Genomic DNA, 16,718 nt, shown 5'->3' on the forward strand with positions numbered 1-16,718 from the left:
TTATGCCCAGGCCGTAAGGCCTGGGCAAGCCCACGATAAACGCCCGCGCAGTCCGGTGCGCATTTCCGAACGCACCCTTTCCCCACACTCGGACTGAAACACCAGTAAAAAACACCATCCCTTACACCCACACCGCCCACCACGGAGTCTGTTTACCTGGACGTAGACTGCGTCACCAAAGCCTGCTCAATTATGATTGGTGAATAATACTAGGACTACAAACCTACTACAAGCTGAAACCAGAAGTCTGTCTAGCGAACGCCTCCGAATAATGTTTGTTTCCGAGGGGTTATTCTATTGCAGACACAAATAAATATTGTATATTTACTTATTTATTCTACGAAATAACAGGGATTGTTACTGTTTAACCACGCTAAATGTGTGGTTTCCGTTTTATACAACACCGAGTACCTAATTTCGGCATTGATGGGTTGTGGCCCAGTTTATTAGAACAAACCCCCCTATCGTCCTCGTGCTGGATGGTATGGCCCAAAACCGGGTCATATGATCCAGCCTCGCCACTGAATGGAAAAAAAAGAACTCAGCTGAACTGAACTGACTGTCAAACCCAACCCAGAAGAACCCACTGAAACATTTCACTTTGTGTACCTTTTGTTGTCTGCTGCTGCTGCTGCATACATCGTCGCAATGGCCATGTGCTGTGGAGGAACCGGTGATGTGAAGAATGCAGATGAAGGTGTTCAAAAGATTTGTGACGATGTGAGTAGATAACAACAACAGCATATTTTCATTGTTACAATGACATCGCCAAACGAGGCTAGGCTACAGAACAGTTTTTGACCGTCTATGTTTTTGACCCATTGTTTCATCTATGTACAGATGAAGTTGCACGTAGAGGGAAAAACAGGGAAGACCTACGACGTTTTCCAAGCCAAGACCTACAAGTCTCAAGTTGTAGCTGGAACGAACTACTTCATCAAGGTATGAGCAATATTAAACTAAATAGATTCCGGATACACTATATAGGTGGCAGACTGACTGACTAACCACTGATGGGCACATTCTAAAAATGTCTTCTAAATACTAACAGTTTTCCTGAAACAACTTATGTTGCTATCATTGTTTCTCAAACGTTGTCATGTCAAGGACCCCCATAATGATATGTATTTGGCCACGGACCCCCATCGCAAAATGTTTTGTTCCAGGGACCCCCAGCGATTTGTGTCTATTCTGCATCTAGCTTAAGGCCACTTGCCTGGCTCCAGCCAATAGACCCGCCCACTCTCTGAGTGGACTGCTTCTCTTCTGAAATCAGGCTATAAGGCCACAGACCCGTTGGGAAACGAGTTTGGGTCGACTTTGTTTAATTAGGTCGGCTTTTCCTGTTACCGGCAGACTGGACACTAGCTCTGGTCTAGCTCCTTTCGGAACCACTCACTCCACGGCTATGCCGAGTGAGTGGTTCCGAAAGGAGCTAGCTCTGGTCCAGTGCGTGCAGCTGACGCTCTGGACCAGAGCTATCTGGGCACCTCAATGTAAAATTGTCTATTTTATACAAAATGTAAAAGTGAAGTATTTGAAAAATGGTCTTAAGTAATATAAAGAATACATGATGTGGATGATGTTAATGCCCCAAAATGACTGGATAGGCCTAATACAGGTTTTGTTGCAATTTATAGAAACATTATCTCTTAATTGTTGTATATTTATGTTCTAATCATGTATACTTTACTTAAAAACATTTTCCAAATATTTTATGTTTTTATTTATTTTGGACAAAATGACTGTTACGAAAAAGCAGTCCCTCAGAATCGGATGTGTACGTGGTTCGTGTAATTCTTTAGGTGATAATATTTGCCATAGTTTATTAGTCATGTCCATTCATGTTGACGTTCCCATTTGGACACACATGGACATGGTAAAACTATTTGATTGCCGTAAAATGTTATGGAGAATACACAAGTCAAAGACCTGAAGTTGTTTTAGACAGGGACACATTGTTAAAATAAATGGTATTGTATTGGCTCTTCTTAACCCTCTTATCTCTCCTGTAGGTTCATGTTGGTGGAGAAGATCACGTCCACATCCGTGTGTTCAAAGCACTCCCGCATACAGGCGAAACACTAAGCTTGCACAGTGTCCAGGAGTCCAAGGCCCACCATGACCCTGTTGAATATTTTTAATATGACCACATAACAAGTTTAAATCCCAGTGCCTAAATGAGTCACTTCTCATAATCCTCTATAGCTGTGTCTTTGTGCTACATTATTCAGCCATGTTAACTTCAAATCTCATTTCATACTGGATTTTAATGTCACTGATGAAAATACTGTGTCATTGTTTGGGAACAAGTAAGAAACTGTTTTGTTACATGATTTAATAAAATAAAATGCATCCTAAGAAAAAATGTAATTGTTTTTAAAACAATGTTCTTTTGTTGTTGCCTGAGATACAAAATACAGGCAGGGGCATACTGTACCGAGTGTGTGTACTGTGGGTGGGTGTGTCAACCATTCCAAGTGAAAGATGAAGTGTCAGCTAAATCTAAAAGCCTCAAATAGTCATTCATTATAGTGTATTCATGTGACCTGCAGTGTATTACTCACAACCACGCCTGTTGCCCATACTGATTCATTTAGTGCCTTTAGGTTGGCCCATATTAGAACTATTGCAACGGGTAAATTGTGTTGTGACGATCAGAAGCCAAACTAGAACCATAGTAATCCCTCAAACTAACAAATCTGTTGATGGGTGAAAAAATAAAACATCCTCAGACAAAGTGTCAATTGAATATGAAAATGTCATGGCTCTACAAAGAGTTGAGCGCTTAACTGAAATTATTTAATTGTTTATGTAACCTGTTCACATAGCATGGCTACTCAAAGGCAGCTGACAGATGAGTCATCAGGTCTGGTATGCCGCTTTTCTTGTTTACCGGAAGCTCACAAAAAGCCTGGAACTGAGTTTTTCCACTGCAGTATTCTCACCAAAATCGGTCCACCTACCACAGTTGACAAAGTCTGAAACAAACATGTGAACTTCACGTTGTGTTGATATTATCAGTCACATGAGTTGCTCTTCTGTTTTCCACACCACACCAATGCTCGAGCATTGTTTTGTTTATTATCTATTAACTGTTGCACCCCTATTTAAAAAGAGCTTTTCCTCTTGCCATCCAGATCCAAAACCTGGGCCTGCTCAGTATTTTATACATGCCAGTTAACTGCTTGTAGTGCACCTGTATAGAAGCAGTTATGTACCGTGGTTTCTCCTCTTAGTTATTCAAGCTTTTCCTTTAATTTGTCAGCTCTCCATACATGTAAGTAAATCACATCTTCTGTGTCCATGTCGCTGCCTGTGTTGACATCATAAATGTCATTGTGGACACTCATGGCAAACTAGGTAGACAATCAGTACTTGGCCATGAATTTTGTACTCTGCTACACAGCATCACGCTCAACCAGAAGAAATTATTTTATACTGCCATTTATGCATCATGTATCACATCCATGGGTAGTCCGGTCTGCTTTTATAGTTGTTTCACTTTTAAGTGATGGGAATTAAAATAATAGGCGTTAATATATTTTCTCACTACGCAAAGGATCGATCACCTTAACACATTTCTTCTGTGTGTAAGAAATGCAAATTATTGGGATTAGGAAATAAGAATATTATGGGGCAAGAGAACGAACACATCATCTCCTCTTTTGTTTTTACCGTTGATTTCCCTGAACCAACCAAAATGTTGCAATACACATCACAAGTTATTGTGCAGGATGTTTTGTCTTTGATCCGACTACACTACTATTTAAAGCAACCTCTGGAGCATCAGGTGATTCTGACTCTTGGAGGACAAACCGAGTAAGGGTTAGCATGTGTTTGGATTAAGTAATGGCAAGTGTATCCAAATTGAGGAACAACAAGAACTATACAGTAACCTTTTCTCATTGTTAAACATGGCATAAAACAGCACTTAAAATGCTAAATATGGTGCAAACTCGCCTCAACTAAAGCAGTGATGTGGATGAAACCCTACCATGCTGCTTGTATTTTCTTTCGGAAAATAAGATGGATTTACTTTTAATCAGCTCACCGATTAATTTAAACCACAGACAAGAGCCACTGAAAAACACAATTATATTTTTCTTTAAAAAAAATCTGTCTTTTTTGTACAATTTCAGAAAAGAAACACAGAAATTACTGTTCTACATGGGGTGGTCTCACATGAATGCACTGGTCACAATGGTTTGAGTGTGGGGAAGAGGTTACAGTTGGCTGGGTGACAAACGTCCTGGTGTCAAGAGCACAAAGGCAAGTCACAGTTTCAGCTGCAGTCATGATGCAGCCTCCTGATGTAGCACTTCTTACTAGCCACAACAGACACCACATCAATTCACCTTGGGAGGTGTGTAGTGGATACGGCACCTTTCACTGAACACCTGGATAACAATAAATACAAATACAATCAATATTTGTTAACAATTTCAGCCAGAAATGCTTATCTACAACCTCACAACGTGTCAAATTGAGATTTGCCTATTATGACATGCCCAAAGTAGGTACACCAAGTGGTTAAATACAACAGTAAAAAACATAATTGGAATACATTCCACATAAAATGTGTGAAATCACAAACAAAATGACTAATGTAGAAACTATGAATCATGAGTAGGGATGGGTATCGAGAACCGGTTCTTGTTGAGAACCGGTTCCCCGTGGACCGATTCCATGGAATCGTTAACCAAAGTCCTTAACGATTCTGCTATCGATTCCTGCATATGCGCGATGACATGACACACGCGACGCCTTGTTTAGACGCAGCCAACATGTTGTCTAAACAGAGGCGTTCTAAAGTCTGGCTGTATATTTCACGAGAATGTTCATGTTTTGATAATGAGGCGTCAGCTTTCCTAGTTAACCCTGTAAGGCCCAATTCTTTTTTTTTTTTACATGTTTTTGTAAGGTTTTATAGCCATTGAGATTTGCCTATTATGACATGCCCAAAGTAGGTACACCAAGTGGTTAAATACAACAGTAAAAAACATAATTGGAATACATTCCACATAAAATGTGTGAAATCACAAACCAAATGACTAATGCAACCCCCATTGTAGAAACTATGAATCATGAGTAGAGTGAAATACCTCTGTCAACCGCCCCACGAGATAATATTATGTAATTTAGACCCAGAACCCGATTGATTGTGACCATGAGTCATGACCTTGACCATTAATCATTTCTTCTGGGTGGCCTACTGATAATTCTCACCAACTTTCATGAAAATATGACCAATCGGGGACAAATGTAAGGCAAATGTAATGGGGTGAAAACATAATCCCTGTCTGATTTTATTGGCGGAGGCAACAAAAGGCCAGTCTATAGGCCAGTATATAATGATGGCATTACGTTACAAGCTTAGTCAAAAGGTTGTCAGCAGTTGGATATGGCCTCATTCCACCAGAACAATTAGGCTCACTTGTTCACACTTCAACTCTTCTCCTTCACACAGATGTAGCCTAATCGAGGATCTGGACTTGAGGCCTACTATTCATTGACTGCCAAGATTGTGTTGAACGATCGAGTTAAATGAGTTTTGGCCGAAGGGCACCGGTGGGCGGATCGGGGGGACGCATAATAGGCCTGGGGCGGTATGGACATTTTGTTACCGCGATTACCGTCTTCCCATTTACCGCCGGTACTGCGGTAATTACCGCACCCCCGTATCTATTAATTAAGGTTCGGCGATAAGCCAAAATATTGCAATCATCTTCCCAAAAGTCGCCTCTCCACAGTGGAGAGGCGACACAGCCTGACTGCCCGAGATATACTTCTCCGTACAGCACAGCGGGTCTGGCTTTCAAAGGAGCAGATCTACAAGCTCACACCACATCGCATCCGCGATGCGTTCTGAGCTTTTAGATCTGCACTGTCGGGTTACCATAGTAACGTAGGCTAGCTACTTGGGCTTTTCAGACACAAACAGCTGTGTGAACAAACCAGAAGAGGAAGGGTAGTCAGATCGTGTACAGTGATTCTGTAAACTCACGTCACGTCTCAACTCTCAAAACACAGTGATTGAGTGCTGCTATATACAGGTTTTAGTTACAAGACTTGACAGAAAAGGTTATAAAATCGCCGACGCGCCGCTGGACGGAGCACAACGTGCGACGCGATGGAAAAAGTAAAATAGTTTCATTTTCGGTTTTGTCCACGCGGCCCGCGCTCCGCCAGTAATCCGTATGAATAAAAAAAGATATGCCACAACACAAGGTATGTATTAACATCCTTGTGTCGAGTGGATTACAGAGAAAGTATATGCTGCATTGCTGCTCCATCATAGAGTTGTGCTCCGTACTCTACTGCCCTGCGTGCACTGTGTGTGTGTGAGTGACGTATGTGGGCGGCTTCCAACGTGTGGTACACGGCCCAGAGCAGAGCGGCATGGAGCGCATGCGGTCCTCGCTTCTCCCCCGTTTTAAAACTCGCTCGTTCTCAATAAAAATAGCCTATTTTTTGTCTTTTTTGACCGCGGTAAGGACCCTGACACCGCGGTAGGCCGCGGTATACCGCGATACGGCGGTACGGCGGTTACCGAACCCAGCCCTAACGCATAATAGATTTTCCAAAGGTTATATTAGTGAAAAACTGTCAGAAAGCTGGCAGGCAACAGACGAGACAATGTTTTAATTCTGACAGTCAATGTGTTCATTAGTTCAGACACTGCCTGTATATGGAAAAGTTAAACGAAAAAGTATTTTCCATGAGTCCTTACTAATGTTCACTATTGCAGTGGTTCTCAAATGTTTGGGCTCAAGGCACCATATGGCACCTCAAATTACATTGATAGTTTTCTCTTATAATGAGCATTAGTGAGGACCAGTTACGGTATATGAAGATAAGAATGAAAATGGGTGAACCTTCTTACCTTCAGACTCCTATCATTGACAACTTCTTCAACATTCAGCTCTGACTGCATGAATTTTAACTGGAGGAACAGATGATACATCTCATCAATTGTTATTAAAAGCAAAACTATGATATAATAATACATATTCTTTTTTACTTTTGGCAAATGGTTAATTTCAGTGTAAGTGTAAAGAGACAGGAAACCAAGGAGAGAGAAGTGAGACAAGACAGAGGTCGTATTCAAATCCACTTCCTCACACTCACTAAGAGCGGTCTGTGCACTGACTTGGCTGAGCCACCAGACAGGCAGACACGCTTTATTCTTTACATTTTTTAATGAAAATGCCAACATCTGTTATGTGATAGTAATTGGATTAGGCCTATTATTTATGGAATTTCAGGTTTGCTTAAACATGGCCGTGTAGAGATAGAGCAAGCAAATGCAGAAAGGGTTGAAACTGGTCAGCTCCCCAATCCTTTAGCTACCAATGAGCACCAGAAAAATGTCCCCATGAGCACCAGAAAAATCTCCCCTTCTCTCAGCTGTCTCACATCTTAGATGTGTGGTGTTTGGTGCCCTCTAGTGTGAAGACGATGAATTACCTTGGTCTGCTCTTTCCTGAGTTGTTTGTTTAGCTCAAGGTTTTCGTTGTCTTTTGCTCTTTTTTCCCTCAGCTGCGCCACCGCCGCTGATGTTTGGGCTATGCACCCCTTGATAGCTTTGTCTCTGCTCAGATGTGCCGCCATCATCTGCAAGATACATGGAAAACAATCCTTAACCACTTGAGCGTCCTAGCTCCCTACTCTGCGATGAACATTTGGTGAAATAATCAGACCAACAAACTCCCAACATGTCGCAATGAAACATGTCATGAGCTTGTAGAACGACTATTCTCAGCTAAGATATTTAGTGTAGGGGGAATAGGGAGTATAGAGGGTAACTGGAACGCTCGCCCCACCCCCAGGCATACAGTAGTTTTGGTTATGTTACGAATAAGGTTAGGTTTAGACATAGTTTTACTGAGGTTACGTTTATGAATAAGGATAGGTTTAGACATAGTTTTACTGAGATTACGTTTAGGAATAGGTACTGATCGCCAAAATAAAAGCATGGGTTTCCGAGGCGAAGGAATAGGTGACAACTGTCAACTTCCGAGGTCGCCAGATTTGACCGGGGGTGAGCGTGTTTTGGGGAGAACGTTCTTGTATTCATATTGAGCACCTGGGAGACTCTGGTCAGCTCAGCATATGCTGGAGGGCAGCAGCAACAATACATAACTCAGACATGATATACAATATCCTAGCCAAATCAATCCAGATGACACAAATCGTACATACCGATTCATAGAGTTGTTTGCATGTCTGTGTGGCATCCACTTTGCCCGAGAAGGAGACTGTGGGCACAGTGGTGTTAAGGGAATAGACAATGCGGTCATCCATGGATCGCATCACCTTCAGGACCTCCTGATGGAAGTATAGATGGACTGAATGACAAATCACAGCTACAAACTGAACCAGTTATGACACCTACAACAGGCAATCATTAATGAGTGGAGTCAAAACTAATCTTCAAAGAGTGAACTCAGGTTCCCAAATGCCTATTGTCCATTAATAGAGAAGCTTTCTTTTGTGTAGAAAAGGAAGACACATGTCCCTACACATTGTACACAATGTATAGAGGTGTAGGTTTTAAACAGCCTGCCCTGTTCCTTATTAACATTTTCACAGTTGAAACCACCTGTCACCGTGCCACAGTTACAGCAGAATAACAAAGTTTAAAACATGAAAGAACTAAAGTATGCGTGAGAAACTGTTGACTGTTAACAGTTTTATGATACTGTATTATGCAATACTTTTGGAAACCCTTCATTCTGCCTACATCACGTGTCATATGGTGGCCAATTTACAAACACATCTGCTATGGTCTATTAATTAAAACGTTGCAATTGTTAAAAGGAAGATGACAACCATTCTCTTGCAAAAAAGAATAACTTCTAGCCAGGCCACTGTCAACGTGGGAGATTCCTTTACTAATTATACGTTATCCAGCTCCCTAGTCTGCACATTGAACTCAATGATGTGAGACAGAAGGGGTCACTCGTCTCATTCAGTTCATTGTCCCCAACAAGACAACAATTACATTCCCTCTACAACGCCGTCATGTTTCAAATCGGACGAATGTCACCTCAATAAACATTTTACACGACTGAAAACGCAAACAGCGCACTGCAATTTACCTGAAACATTGAAAAGTCTTCACAGTTTAAAGTTCCATCGGGCGCCGCCATGTTGGACTGCGAGGTCCTCTGCGCAAGCTGTTCGACAAGATGCCTGAATTAAATATATTATGAAATAATGACGTATCTCAAAATTAATCAAATATTACATTAACACCAGTTAATAATCTTTTCAGGGACAATTTTATATAATGAGTGGATCGGTAAAATAGCAATGTATTGATTGTGCATTTTGTACTGGCACATGGTTCGGCCAGCTGTTCATTACGCATTGTACATGGATGGAAACTGTCAGAAGCGTAGCAGCAGTTGCTTGACTTTCAACACAACTGATCCTCTCCAGTGTTTCTACACGGCTTGGTTTCATGGCGACGTAATACATTGCTTGGCCTGCATTTAACCTCCATGTTCTTACAAACATGAATTTCTTCAAATCTCGGAGTGTCATTGGCAACTTGATTGGCGGTGCGTATTGCGTGGTTCTTTTATATTCAGCGTTGTTTTGTTTTGGTATGTTGGGGGGCATGGTGGCACACTGTTTACAACTACAGCCACTGTACACGATGTGCTAATGACTGTATCTTTAATAGCAGTGACTGTCTTGGGTACATGTTTTTGGTTAATGGATTATTAGATTACACTTGACATGACCCGACTGTTCTCTGTAGTGGATTATTCTTTCCCTCTCTAGAAGACTGACTGTTCTGTTGAAGAAGAAGAAGTTCATAGTTTTAATGTTGGGAGGATGTGGCTAGAAAGTACTGGTGTTGCTCGCCACTTCTTTTTAGTTGTTAGTGTTTTGTTCAAAACATATTATATTAATGACGAGTCAATTCTTTATAAGTGTCCCTAAAGCGAAATAAAGTAACACAACCTGTATTGAAGTTTAATTAAAGGGATATTTCACTTTAAAAAAAAAAAAAAAAAAAACTTTTGGTCATTTTATCATTTAATCAGGTTTTTGTGAGCACACCAGGACAGTTTTTAAATTGCTTGATTCAATATTTAAGTATTTGATATTCATTTTTATCAGACACGCCCCCTTCCTATACAAACCCATTGTAACCTCAATTTTAACCATGATAGATTCACCCGTAATTGGTTCTGGAGACTTATACTGCCCTCCTAGCTTTGGAAACCCAGGCTTTTACTGCCCTCCTAATACGTGAGTAATAATTTGAATAACTATTTTGGAAAATGAAAAAAATTAAATACAAGAACTAAAAATTTAAAGTAATTGAAAAAACACCTCCTCACATATTAGGAGGGCACCAGGGCAGTACTATGAGTCACCAGAACCAAGGACGGGTGTTAGATGCATAGAGCTAGATACCTCATCCGCCTCTGCAGTTCATTGGAGCGACCTGTATCAACTGGATGCCGGAAGGGTGCCATGGCATTGGTCCGACATCTCATTGTTCCTACATCCCATTAGTCCGAATCTGGTGAATGTTAACCTGGTAAAAATACTATGACTAAACCTAACCCTAAGCCTAACCTCAGTAAAACTACGCTTAAACCTAACCCTAAAACCTAACCCTAACCAAAGTAGGACTAATGAAATGTAGGACTAATGAGATGTAGGACTTATGGGCAGTCCCCTGCCGGAAGTGTGGAGAGTAGGCTGCCAGCACTCCATTCAAATGATATCAACGCACTGAATGGGAATTTGTCACGTCTTCTCAGACCTTTGAATGGTGCAGTAGCTGAGATATGTAGCTACAGGGTAGGTTAATCACAGCATTGATTGGGAGACAAATGACCTACCAACGGGGCTCAGTAGTTCTGCCGTATAAAGTATATTTATTGACCATGACGGAGGCGCGCTGTCTCAGGCAATCTTGATCCACGGGAGACGCTGCCGAGCGGGCAGTAGCGAGCAAGTTGCTGTGTCGACCGTTGCGAAGGTCGCATGAGCCGACTTAGCGCCGTTAGTAGTTGTAATCCAGGCAGGGCAGAATCGTAAATCTTCATTTCCCTGGCTTTTGTCAACCACACTGAATGATGACAACCTACTGCCATCAACGCATTTAATGGTGACAACGACTGGTAGTTCAGTATCTCGCCTACTGCACCATTCAAAGGTCTGAAAAGACGTGATAGAGAAAGAAGTCTGCAACAGAGCAGAAGGTCCACAACACTCCAAATTAGATAAAGTCTTTATGGTGCACAGCTCAAAATAACATGAAGCAATGAAGAAGTCGCCAGCACACAAGGAGTATCCCGATTCCTTTTCACATGGTTTTATTTACCTCACTGGACAGAAGCAACGTACGCATTTCGACCTTGTTGGTCTTCGTCAGCGTTGTCAAAGCGTGAAAAGACGTGAAAAGGGAAACAAACTACCAGAGGGAACAGCAGTGCCCTCAGTTCCTATATCCAAACGCACCCTGGGTTATGAAAAGCAGTGGTTAGTGCTTCGCCTCACAGCTAGAAGGTCCTGGGTTCGATTCCCGCCGGGAGGCGCTGTGGGCGTGTTCCCTCCTCCGCGTCATCAGCGCCCACACCCTAGGTGGGGTTGGCGATAGGGCCTTTCTGTGTGGAGTTTGCATGTTCTCCCCGTGTCTCCTAGGGTAGATACCCTCACAAAAACATGCAGTAATCCTGGTCTCTATAATGCCTCCCCCTGGCCAGCCGGGGCGCCTGATGGAGGGGAAAGGAACTGGTTGGAATAACGTGTTCCTTCCACACGCTACGTCCAAACCAGGGGAAATCCCCACTGTCAGGTGAAAAGAAGCAACTTGGCTCCTCATGCATAGAAGGAAGCATGAGGTCAGGATTACATATGCAATTGACACTGGGTGAAAATGGGTTACAAAAATTGTGGGATAAAAATTATAGAAAAAAAAGAAAAGCTCCGCCCCCACCTGCCTCTGATTGGCCTACCTAGATCACGCTGGGCCTACCGAACTTCCGTTTCTGTTGCGCACGTGGATGCTTGCCGTCCCGCCCATAGAGTTATGGCTCCTGCCTCGTGATGCAAATACCTCCGAGCTGAAGGAGGCGTCTTAACTTTCTATGTCTATGGTTAGATGAATCTATCATGGTTAAAATGGATTTTGAAGTTACAATGGGTAAGTAGTGGTAGTATTAGTATTATTAGTATTAATATTTTTTTTCCAGACCTCAAGATTAATTTATAGCCATTCACCCTGGCCACAATATGCGATGTGAATGGCATGAACCTGTAGACACCCGAAGTGGCAGAAGTGCTGCAGTTAACGGAAGTTAAGTCATGCGTTGCAGTCTGTTTACATCCGCCAGCGAAACAAGCCTAAATAGATTGTAGCTCTTAGTAGGTGTCCTTTGTCAGAATCCATGTTTTTGTTTGGATATTGTTTATTACGAGCTTAACCGAAGGTTCTGAGAAGTAGAACAGTTTTTTTCGCCAGCGAGGAATACACCACACTGTGAAAAAACAATAGCATCCAGTGAAATTCTCCCGGCGGAAGTAGCACCGTTCAATGCCGTATCAGCCTATGGTTGTAACCAGGCTTTTCTCTTCGCAGATGAGTAAGCCTGGCTATGCGAGGCTAATAGCCATTAGATATTGATATTCTCCTGGTCTTTTCCCATAGGTCAATGGCGCAAACAGGTTGTGGAGACAGGAGGAAGCCGTAGGAGTTTGTGCAATAAACCCCCAGAGGCTAAACCAGAGCCCCCTGCACCTGCAAAACCAGAGCCCCCACCTGCTACTGTCCCTGCACACGGTATGAACACTCACACTGTTACTGATTGATGCAATCTAGACTTAATTATTCTGATCACATCCAATCACAGAAAATTACACTTGGTCAAGACAGTGTTTTATTTTGTACAGTGATGGAACATAGATTTGTATTTTGAAGCAAATAACCCTTTGTATGGAATTACAGTCATAAAAATGTATCATAGGTTGAAAACCCTGTTCCCTTTTAATCTATTCTTTTCATAATAACAATGTTTTCTGTTTTGTACTTTGGGTACTCAGTTAATTCTTTGGCTGAGGATTTTCTTCACCCTCAGCTTAGCCTCTGTGCATCAGTACGTGCTAGTTCTATCTGTAGAAACTGGGGAAAAGTTCTTCTGCATGTCCCCAAGGATAAAGAACACAGGAAGTGGAGTCACAGTGCAGTGAGTGACTGGAATGATGGCTTGGACTAGAGCCTATCAAATCAAACATATCTTCAGTCAGTTTGGGTAGGAATTTGTATGTATTTGTTTGTTTATAGAGGATTTGTTTATTCATTAGTTGTTATTTTGTGCTTTAAAAAAATCTATTCCAGCACCCTACTCGTCGGGGTTTAAGCTCCCAGGCTATAAACCATCAAAGTTTGATATTAAGATGTTGCTTTGGTCTGGACGCTTCAAGACAGTAGACCAGATCCCAGAGCTTGTGTCGTAAGTAACTATTTCCTGTTTACACCAGACCTCCCATGAACACTTGCATCTGATAGGCTCTTTACATAATTGTATTAAGTCACATCATAAGCACAGAGCTAGGTAATTGGTTGACTGGTGTATCTGGGTGCAGCTGGTCTTTCAGGACAAACAACCATATTTCAGAAGAGTTCTGTTTGGAGCTGGAGGTAATTATCCTGGTTCCTGACATTACGGAAAAGATGACAGAACTAATGTTGTCTATAGATGAAAATATCACAAGACAGACCACACACTCTGCCACCTCCAATAATGTCAATTACTCTTAATGAATGAAAAAAAGTATAATCATAATAGCTGATGATCATGTAGTAGGGGGGAAAGACTCACGGCACCTTGTCTTTAAGTTAAAGTGGTTACGTTTTCTGTGGGCTTTGATAATATTGAACCATTGAAAAGAATTAAGAGCTTGTGACCAAATAATAGCTACTAACTAGTAACTACTTTACTTTACTTTACTTTACTTTACTTTATTATGGATCCCCATTAGCACTTGCCTAAGCATGGCTATTCTTCCTGGGGTCCGTCACACATCCAGTACATACATCATGTACAACAACATACAGAATACAAACAACAGATAAGACAGACAGACAATAGTTCACAAAAGTTTAGAAGTACACTTTTGAAAATTAATTCACAATATTGTACATTTCATGATAAAGGGTTACCTATAAGGTTTTTTTTTTTCTTTTTTCTTTTTCTTCTTTTTTTTTTTTTTTTTTTTAAATAATCATATCATCTCATAGATCAGATGAGGAAAATGCAAGTTGCCCAGAACAGAGCTTAAACAGACAGACAATGGAGAAGTAGATCATTATATATTCTCATGAAAAATTGATATATACTGTTTTACCATCCTTTTAAACCCCTCTTTAGTATTCGCTTCAATAATATAACCTGGCAGTGAATTCCAACTTACAATAGATCTATACATAACAGTTTTCTGTATAACAGAGCTTTTCACTGTAGGTAAATTAAACCTACCTTCTATTGCATGTCTAGTTTGATATTCATGATTAGCACAATGTTTTAATAAGCTTTTAATAAGCTACTAATTGGATCCATTGGAACACCGGCCCTTTTTGCCATTTCTTGAACAGTAACATACAAGGTTTCCACACAACAGTGACGATGATATGTAACTGTTAGCTTTTCATAATATTATAATATTTATGTATGATAATACATAATACATATTATGAACATAATTGTGTTACCAAGGTAATAACAGCTATGGTTATACTGTAATCGTTTTCAAGGTATTTGAGAAGCTATTAACATTTGTACATGTGCCCGGGCTGCAGGTTTGAAATGATTGATGCTGCTAGAAACAAAGTTCGAGTGAAAGCCTGTTATGGGATGATGGTGGCCACGATAGCGGGTTGTTTGGTGATGGTGATCCTGGGCAAACGGGTGAGTGTCATAATATCAAATGATGCCCAAATTGTATTGTTTTGTATCGTATTGATAGACTCCTATCTCAATGTTTGTGTGTGTATGTGTGTGTGTGAGACCCTCTAGAGTCTAGAGCAGGGGTCTTCAACATTTTCAGGCCAAGGACCCCTTAGTTGAGACAGAGATGCAGCAGGGACCCCCATAATCTTTTCATAGATTCCATATAGTTTCATTGTTTGACAGCACGATCATCACGTCTATACTTAGTAAACTTGACCTTTCACTCTGTACTTAGTCTGCTCTTTTCCCCCTCTAAGCTCTTTGCCAAAAATAGCCGATCTACAAGGTCACAACGCCTCGCAGCTTGTAGGTCTGCAATTTTGGTTAAAGTTCACGGAATATGGATATTTATATATAATTATATAATATAAAAAGGAGAAAAAAACTTTTTATCACTCAAAGATTTCGAGGACCCCCTGTAGTAACTCTGAGGACCCCCTGTTGAAGACCCATGGTCTAGAGAGCACCCTTTTCGTTGAGGTGCTCATCATCTCACCTCAAATGTGTCATCCTTTTCGTCCAGGCTGCAGGCAGGCACGAGTCTCTCACTGGCCAGAACATGGAGAAGAAAGCCAGGTGGAGGGAGGATTACCTGAGAGAGAGAGAGGCTGCTGCTGTTGCTGCTGCTGCTGCACTGGCCGAGAAGCCATAACCAACACAGCCATTCAACACACAATGGTGGTACCCCCAGAAAGCAGGACCCTCAGTCCCTCTTCCTCTGTGCATTACAGCATCCGATCTCACCCTACGTGGGCATGTAGAAGCACCAAAACAGACGACTTTTTGCGCAATAGTGCTCCTACAACCTCAAGATCAGCATTAAACCACGCTGCTCATGGATAATTTAATAATTCTGTAAAAGCCATCAGTCCAGGTTCATAGAGAATGTTATGGTCAAAGGTGCCAGTCATTTTGAGGATTTGTGTTAAAACGTAATGTCTACTGAAATGTTGCACAATTCAATTTATATAAAGATAGACCCTAAACGGTGTGTCCATCTGTTCAAACGTTGAGGCATTTCATTTGGTTACGATGGTCAAAAAGGAGACAGTTAAACTTCCATAAAGATTTTACACTGCAGTATGGGTATTACTTCCATGTTTTTAGTACACTGCACATAATCAATTGTTTTATAGGAGAGAATAGTTTGCTTCTGTCAGTACCTCTTTCTCAGGCTGTCCTATACAAATGCCTCAAGTGTCTGTTATAATCCAACAATGGTAAAGACGGCCCATCCCGTTTCCAGCTGTGTGTAAAGGTACAGATATGAATTCAATGCACAGTATACTATGTTGTCATCATGAGAAAAATAAGAAGTGGATCAGAAGTAATCCTTTTTTAATCCAATCTTTGGTCCCCTCCTTAATGTTCTCATCAGTTAGACCTCTAATCCGATCATCGCTGATCATGTAGCAGTGTCTATGTAAATACCTGTCGTAATAAACAGTTAAGGAATAAAAAAACATACAAATAAAATGAGTACTCATGATTTATCTGTCATTGATCTGTTATAAAACACCATAAGTCACAGTCATCTCATACCTGTAAGGAATAGATGGACATTGGACACTGTTTGGCAATACGATTTCTGACTACCTCGAATATGAGAAAACTGGTAGACAATTATGTTCAGCGACGTGAACTGGTAGTGCTTTTGTAATATTTAAAAATTAAAACACTACAAATGAGTGTTTTAAACTACTTTGAATTTCAACTTGCCATCCCTATTTAGTGTCA

General features: G+C 41.2%; 3 protein-coding genes across 3 annotated transcripts; 2 read left to right on the forward strand and 1 right to left on the reverse strand.

Moving 5' to 3' along the window:
- The first annotated feature begins 525 nt into the window (after positions 1-525).
- Positions 526-2,368, forward strand: LOC308306926 (cystatin-B-like). The gene is made up of 3 exons (XM_080751982.1): positions 526-720; positions 841-942; positions 2,016-2,368. Exons 1-3 carry the CDS (start codon positions 649-651, stop codon positions 2,142-2,144), a joined length of 303 nt encoding a protein of 100 aa, XP_080608108.1. The 5' UTR covers positions 526-648; the 3' UTR covers positions 2,145-2,368.
- Positions 2,369-4,081: 1,713 nt separating this feature from the next.
- Positions 4,082-9,167, reverse strand: mix23 (mitochondrial matrix import factor 23). Its single transcript, XM_080752042.1, has 5 exons — positions 9,105-9,167; positions 8,206-8,331; positions 7,471-7,617; positions 6,887-6,946; positions 4,082-4,400 (listed from the first exon to the last, which is right to left on the reverse strand). The coding sequence occupies exons 1-5, from the start codon at positions 9,153-9,155 to the stop codon at positions 4,350-4,352; spliced, it is 435 nt and encodes a 144-aa protein (XP_080608168.1). The 5' UTR covers positions 9,156-9,167; the 3' UTR covers positions 4,082-4,349.
- Positions 9,168-9,393: 226 nt separating this feature from the next.
- Positions 9,394-16,427, forward strand: fam162a (family with sequence similarity 162 member A). The gene is made up of 5 exons (XM_080751875.1): positions 9,394-9,569; positions 12,683-12,814; positions 13,370-13,484; positions 14,831-14,939; positions 15,505-16,427. Exons 1-5 carry the CDS (start codon positions 9,524-9,526, stop codon positions 15,631-15,633), a joined length of 531 nt encoding a protein of 176 aa, XP_080608001.1. The 5' UTR covers positions 9,394-9,523; the 3' UTR covers positions 15,634-16,427.
- Positions 16,428-16,718: the final 291 nt, after the last annotated feature.

Source organism: Nannobrachium achirus (genome assembly GCF_963921795.1).
Source record: "Nannobrachium achirus genome assembly, chromosome: 21".
NCBI classification, from domain to species: domain Eukaryota; kingdom Metazoa; phylum Chordata; class Actinopteri; order Myctophiformes; family Myctophidae; genus Nannobrachium; species Nannobrachium achirus.

What these genes read in the sequence shown, in the direction of transcription:
- fam162a (XM_080751875.1), top strand. Translation starts at nt 9,524, where the DNA reads ATGAATTTCTTCAAATCTCGGAGTGTCATTGGCAACTTGATTGGCG. An exon ending in TGCTACTGTCCCTGCACACG is followed by an intron (nt 12,815 to 13,369) that starts GTATGAACACTC and finishes AATCTATTCCAG; the next exon opens with CACCCTACTCGTCGGGGTTT. An exon ending in TGGTGATCCTGGGCAAACGG is followed by an intron (nt 14,940 to 15,504) that starts GTGAGTGTCATA and finishes CTTTTCGTCCAG; the next exon opens with GCTGCAGGCAGGCACGAGTC.
- mix23 (XM_080752042.1), bottom strand. Translation starts at nt 9,155, where the DNA reads ATGGCGGCGCCCGATGGAACTTTAAACTGTGAAGACTTTTCAATGTTT. An exon ending in AAGACTTTTCAATGTTTCAG is followed by an intron (nt 8,332 to 9,104) that starts GTAAATTGCAGT and finishes TACTTCCATCAG; the next exon opens with GAGGTCCTGAAGGTGATGCG. An exon ending in TCAATGATAGGAGTCTGAAG is followed by an intron (nt 4,401 to 6,886) that starts GTAAGAAGGTTC and finishes ATTGTTATCCAG; the next exon opens with GTGTTCAGTGAAAGGTGCCG.
- LOC308306926 (XM_080751982.1), top strand. Translation starts at nt 649, where the DNA reads ATGGCCATGTGCTGTGGAGGAACCGGTGATGTGAAGAATGCAGATGAA. An exon ending in TTCAAAAGATTTGTGACGAT is followed by an intron (nt 721 to 840) that starts GTGAGTAGATAA and finishes ATCTATGTACAG; the next exon opens with ATGAAGTTGCACGTAGAGGG. An exon ending in GAACGAACTACTTCATCAAG is followed by an intron (nt 943 to 2,015) that starts GTATGAGCAATA and finishes TCTCTCCTGTAG; the next exon opens with GTTCATGTTGGTGGAGAAGA.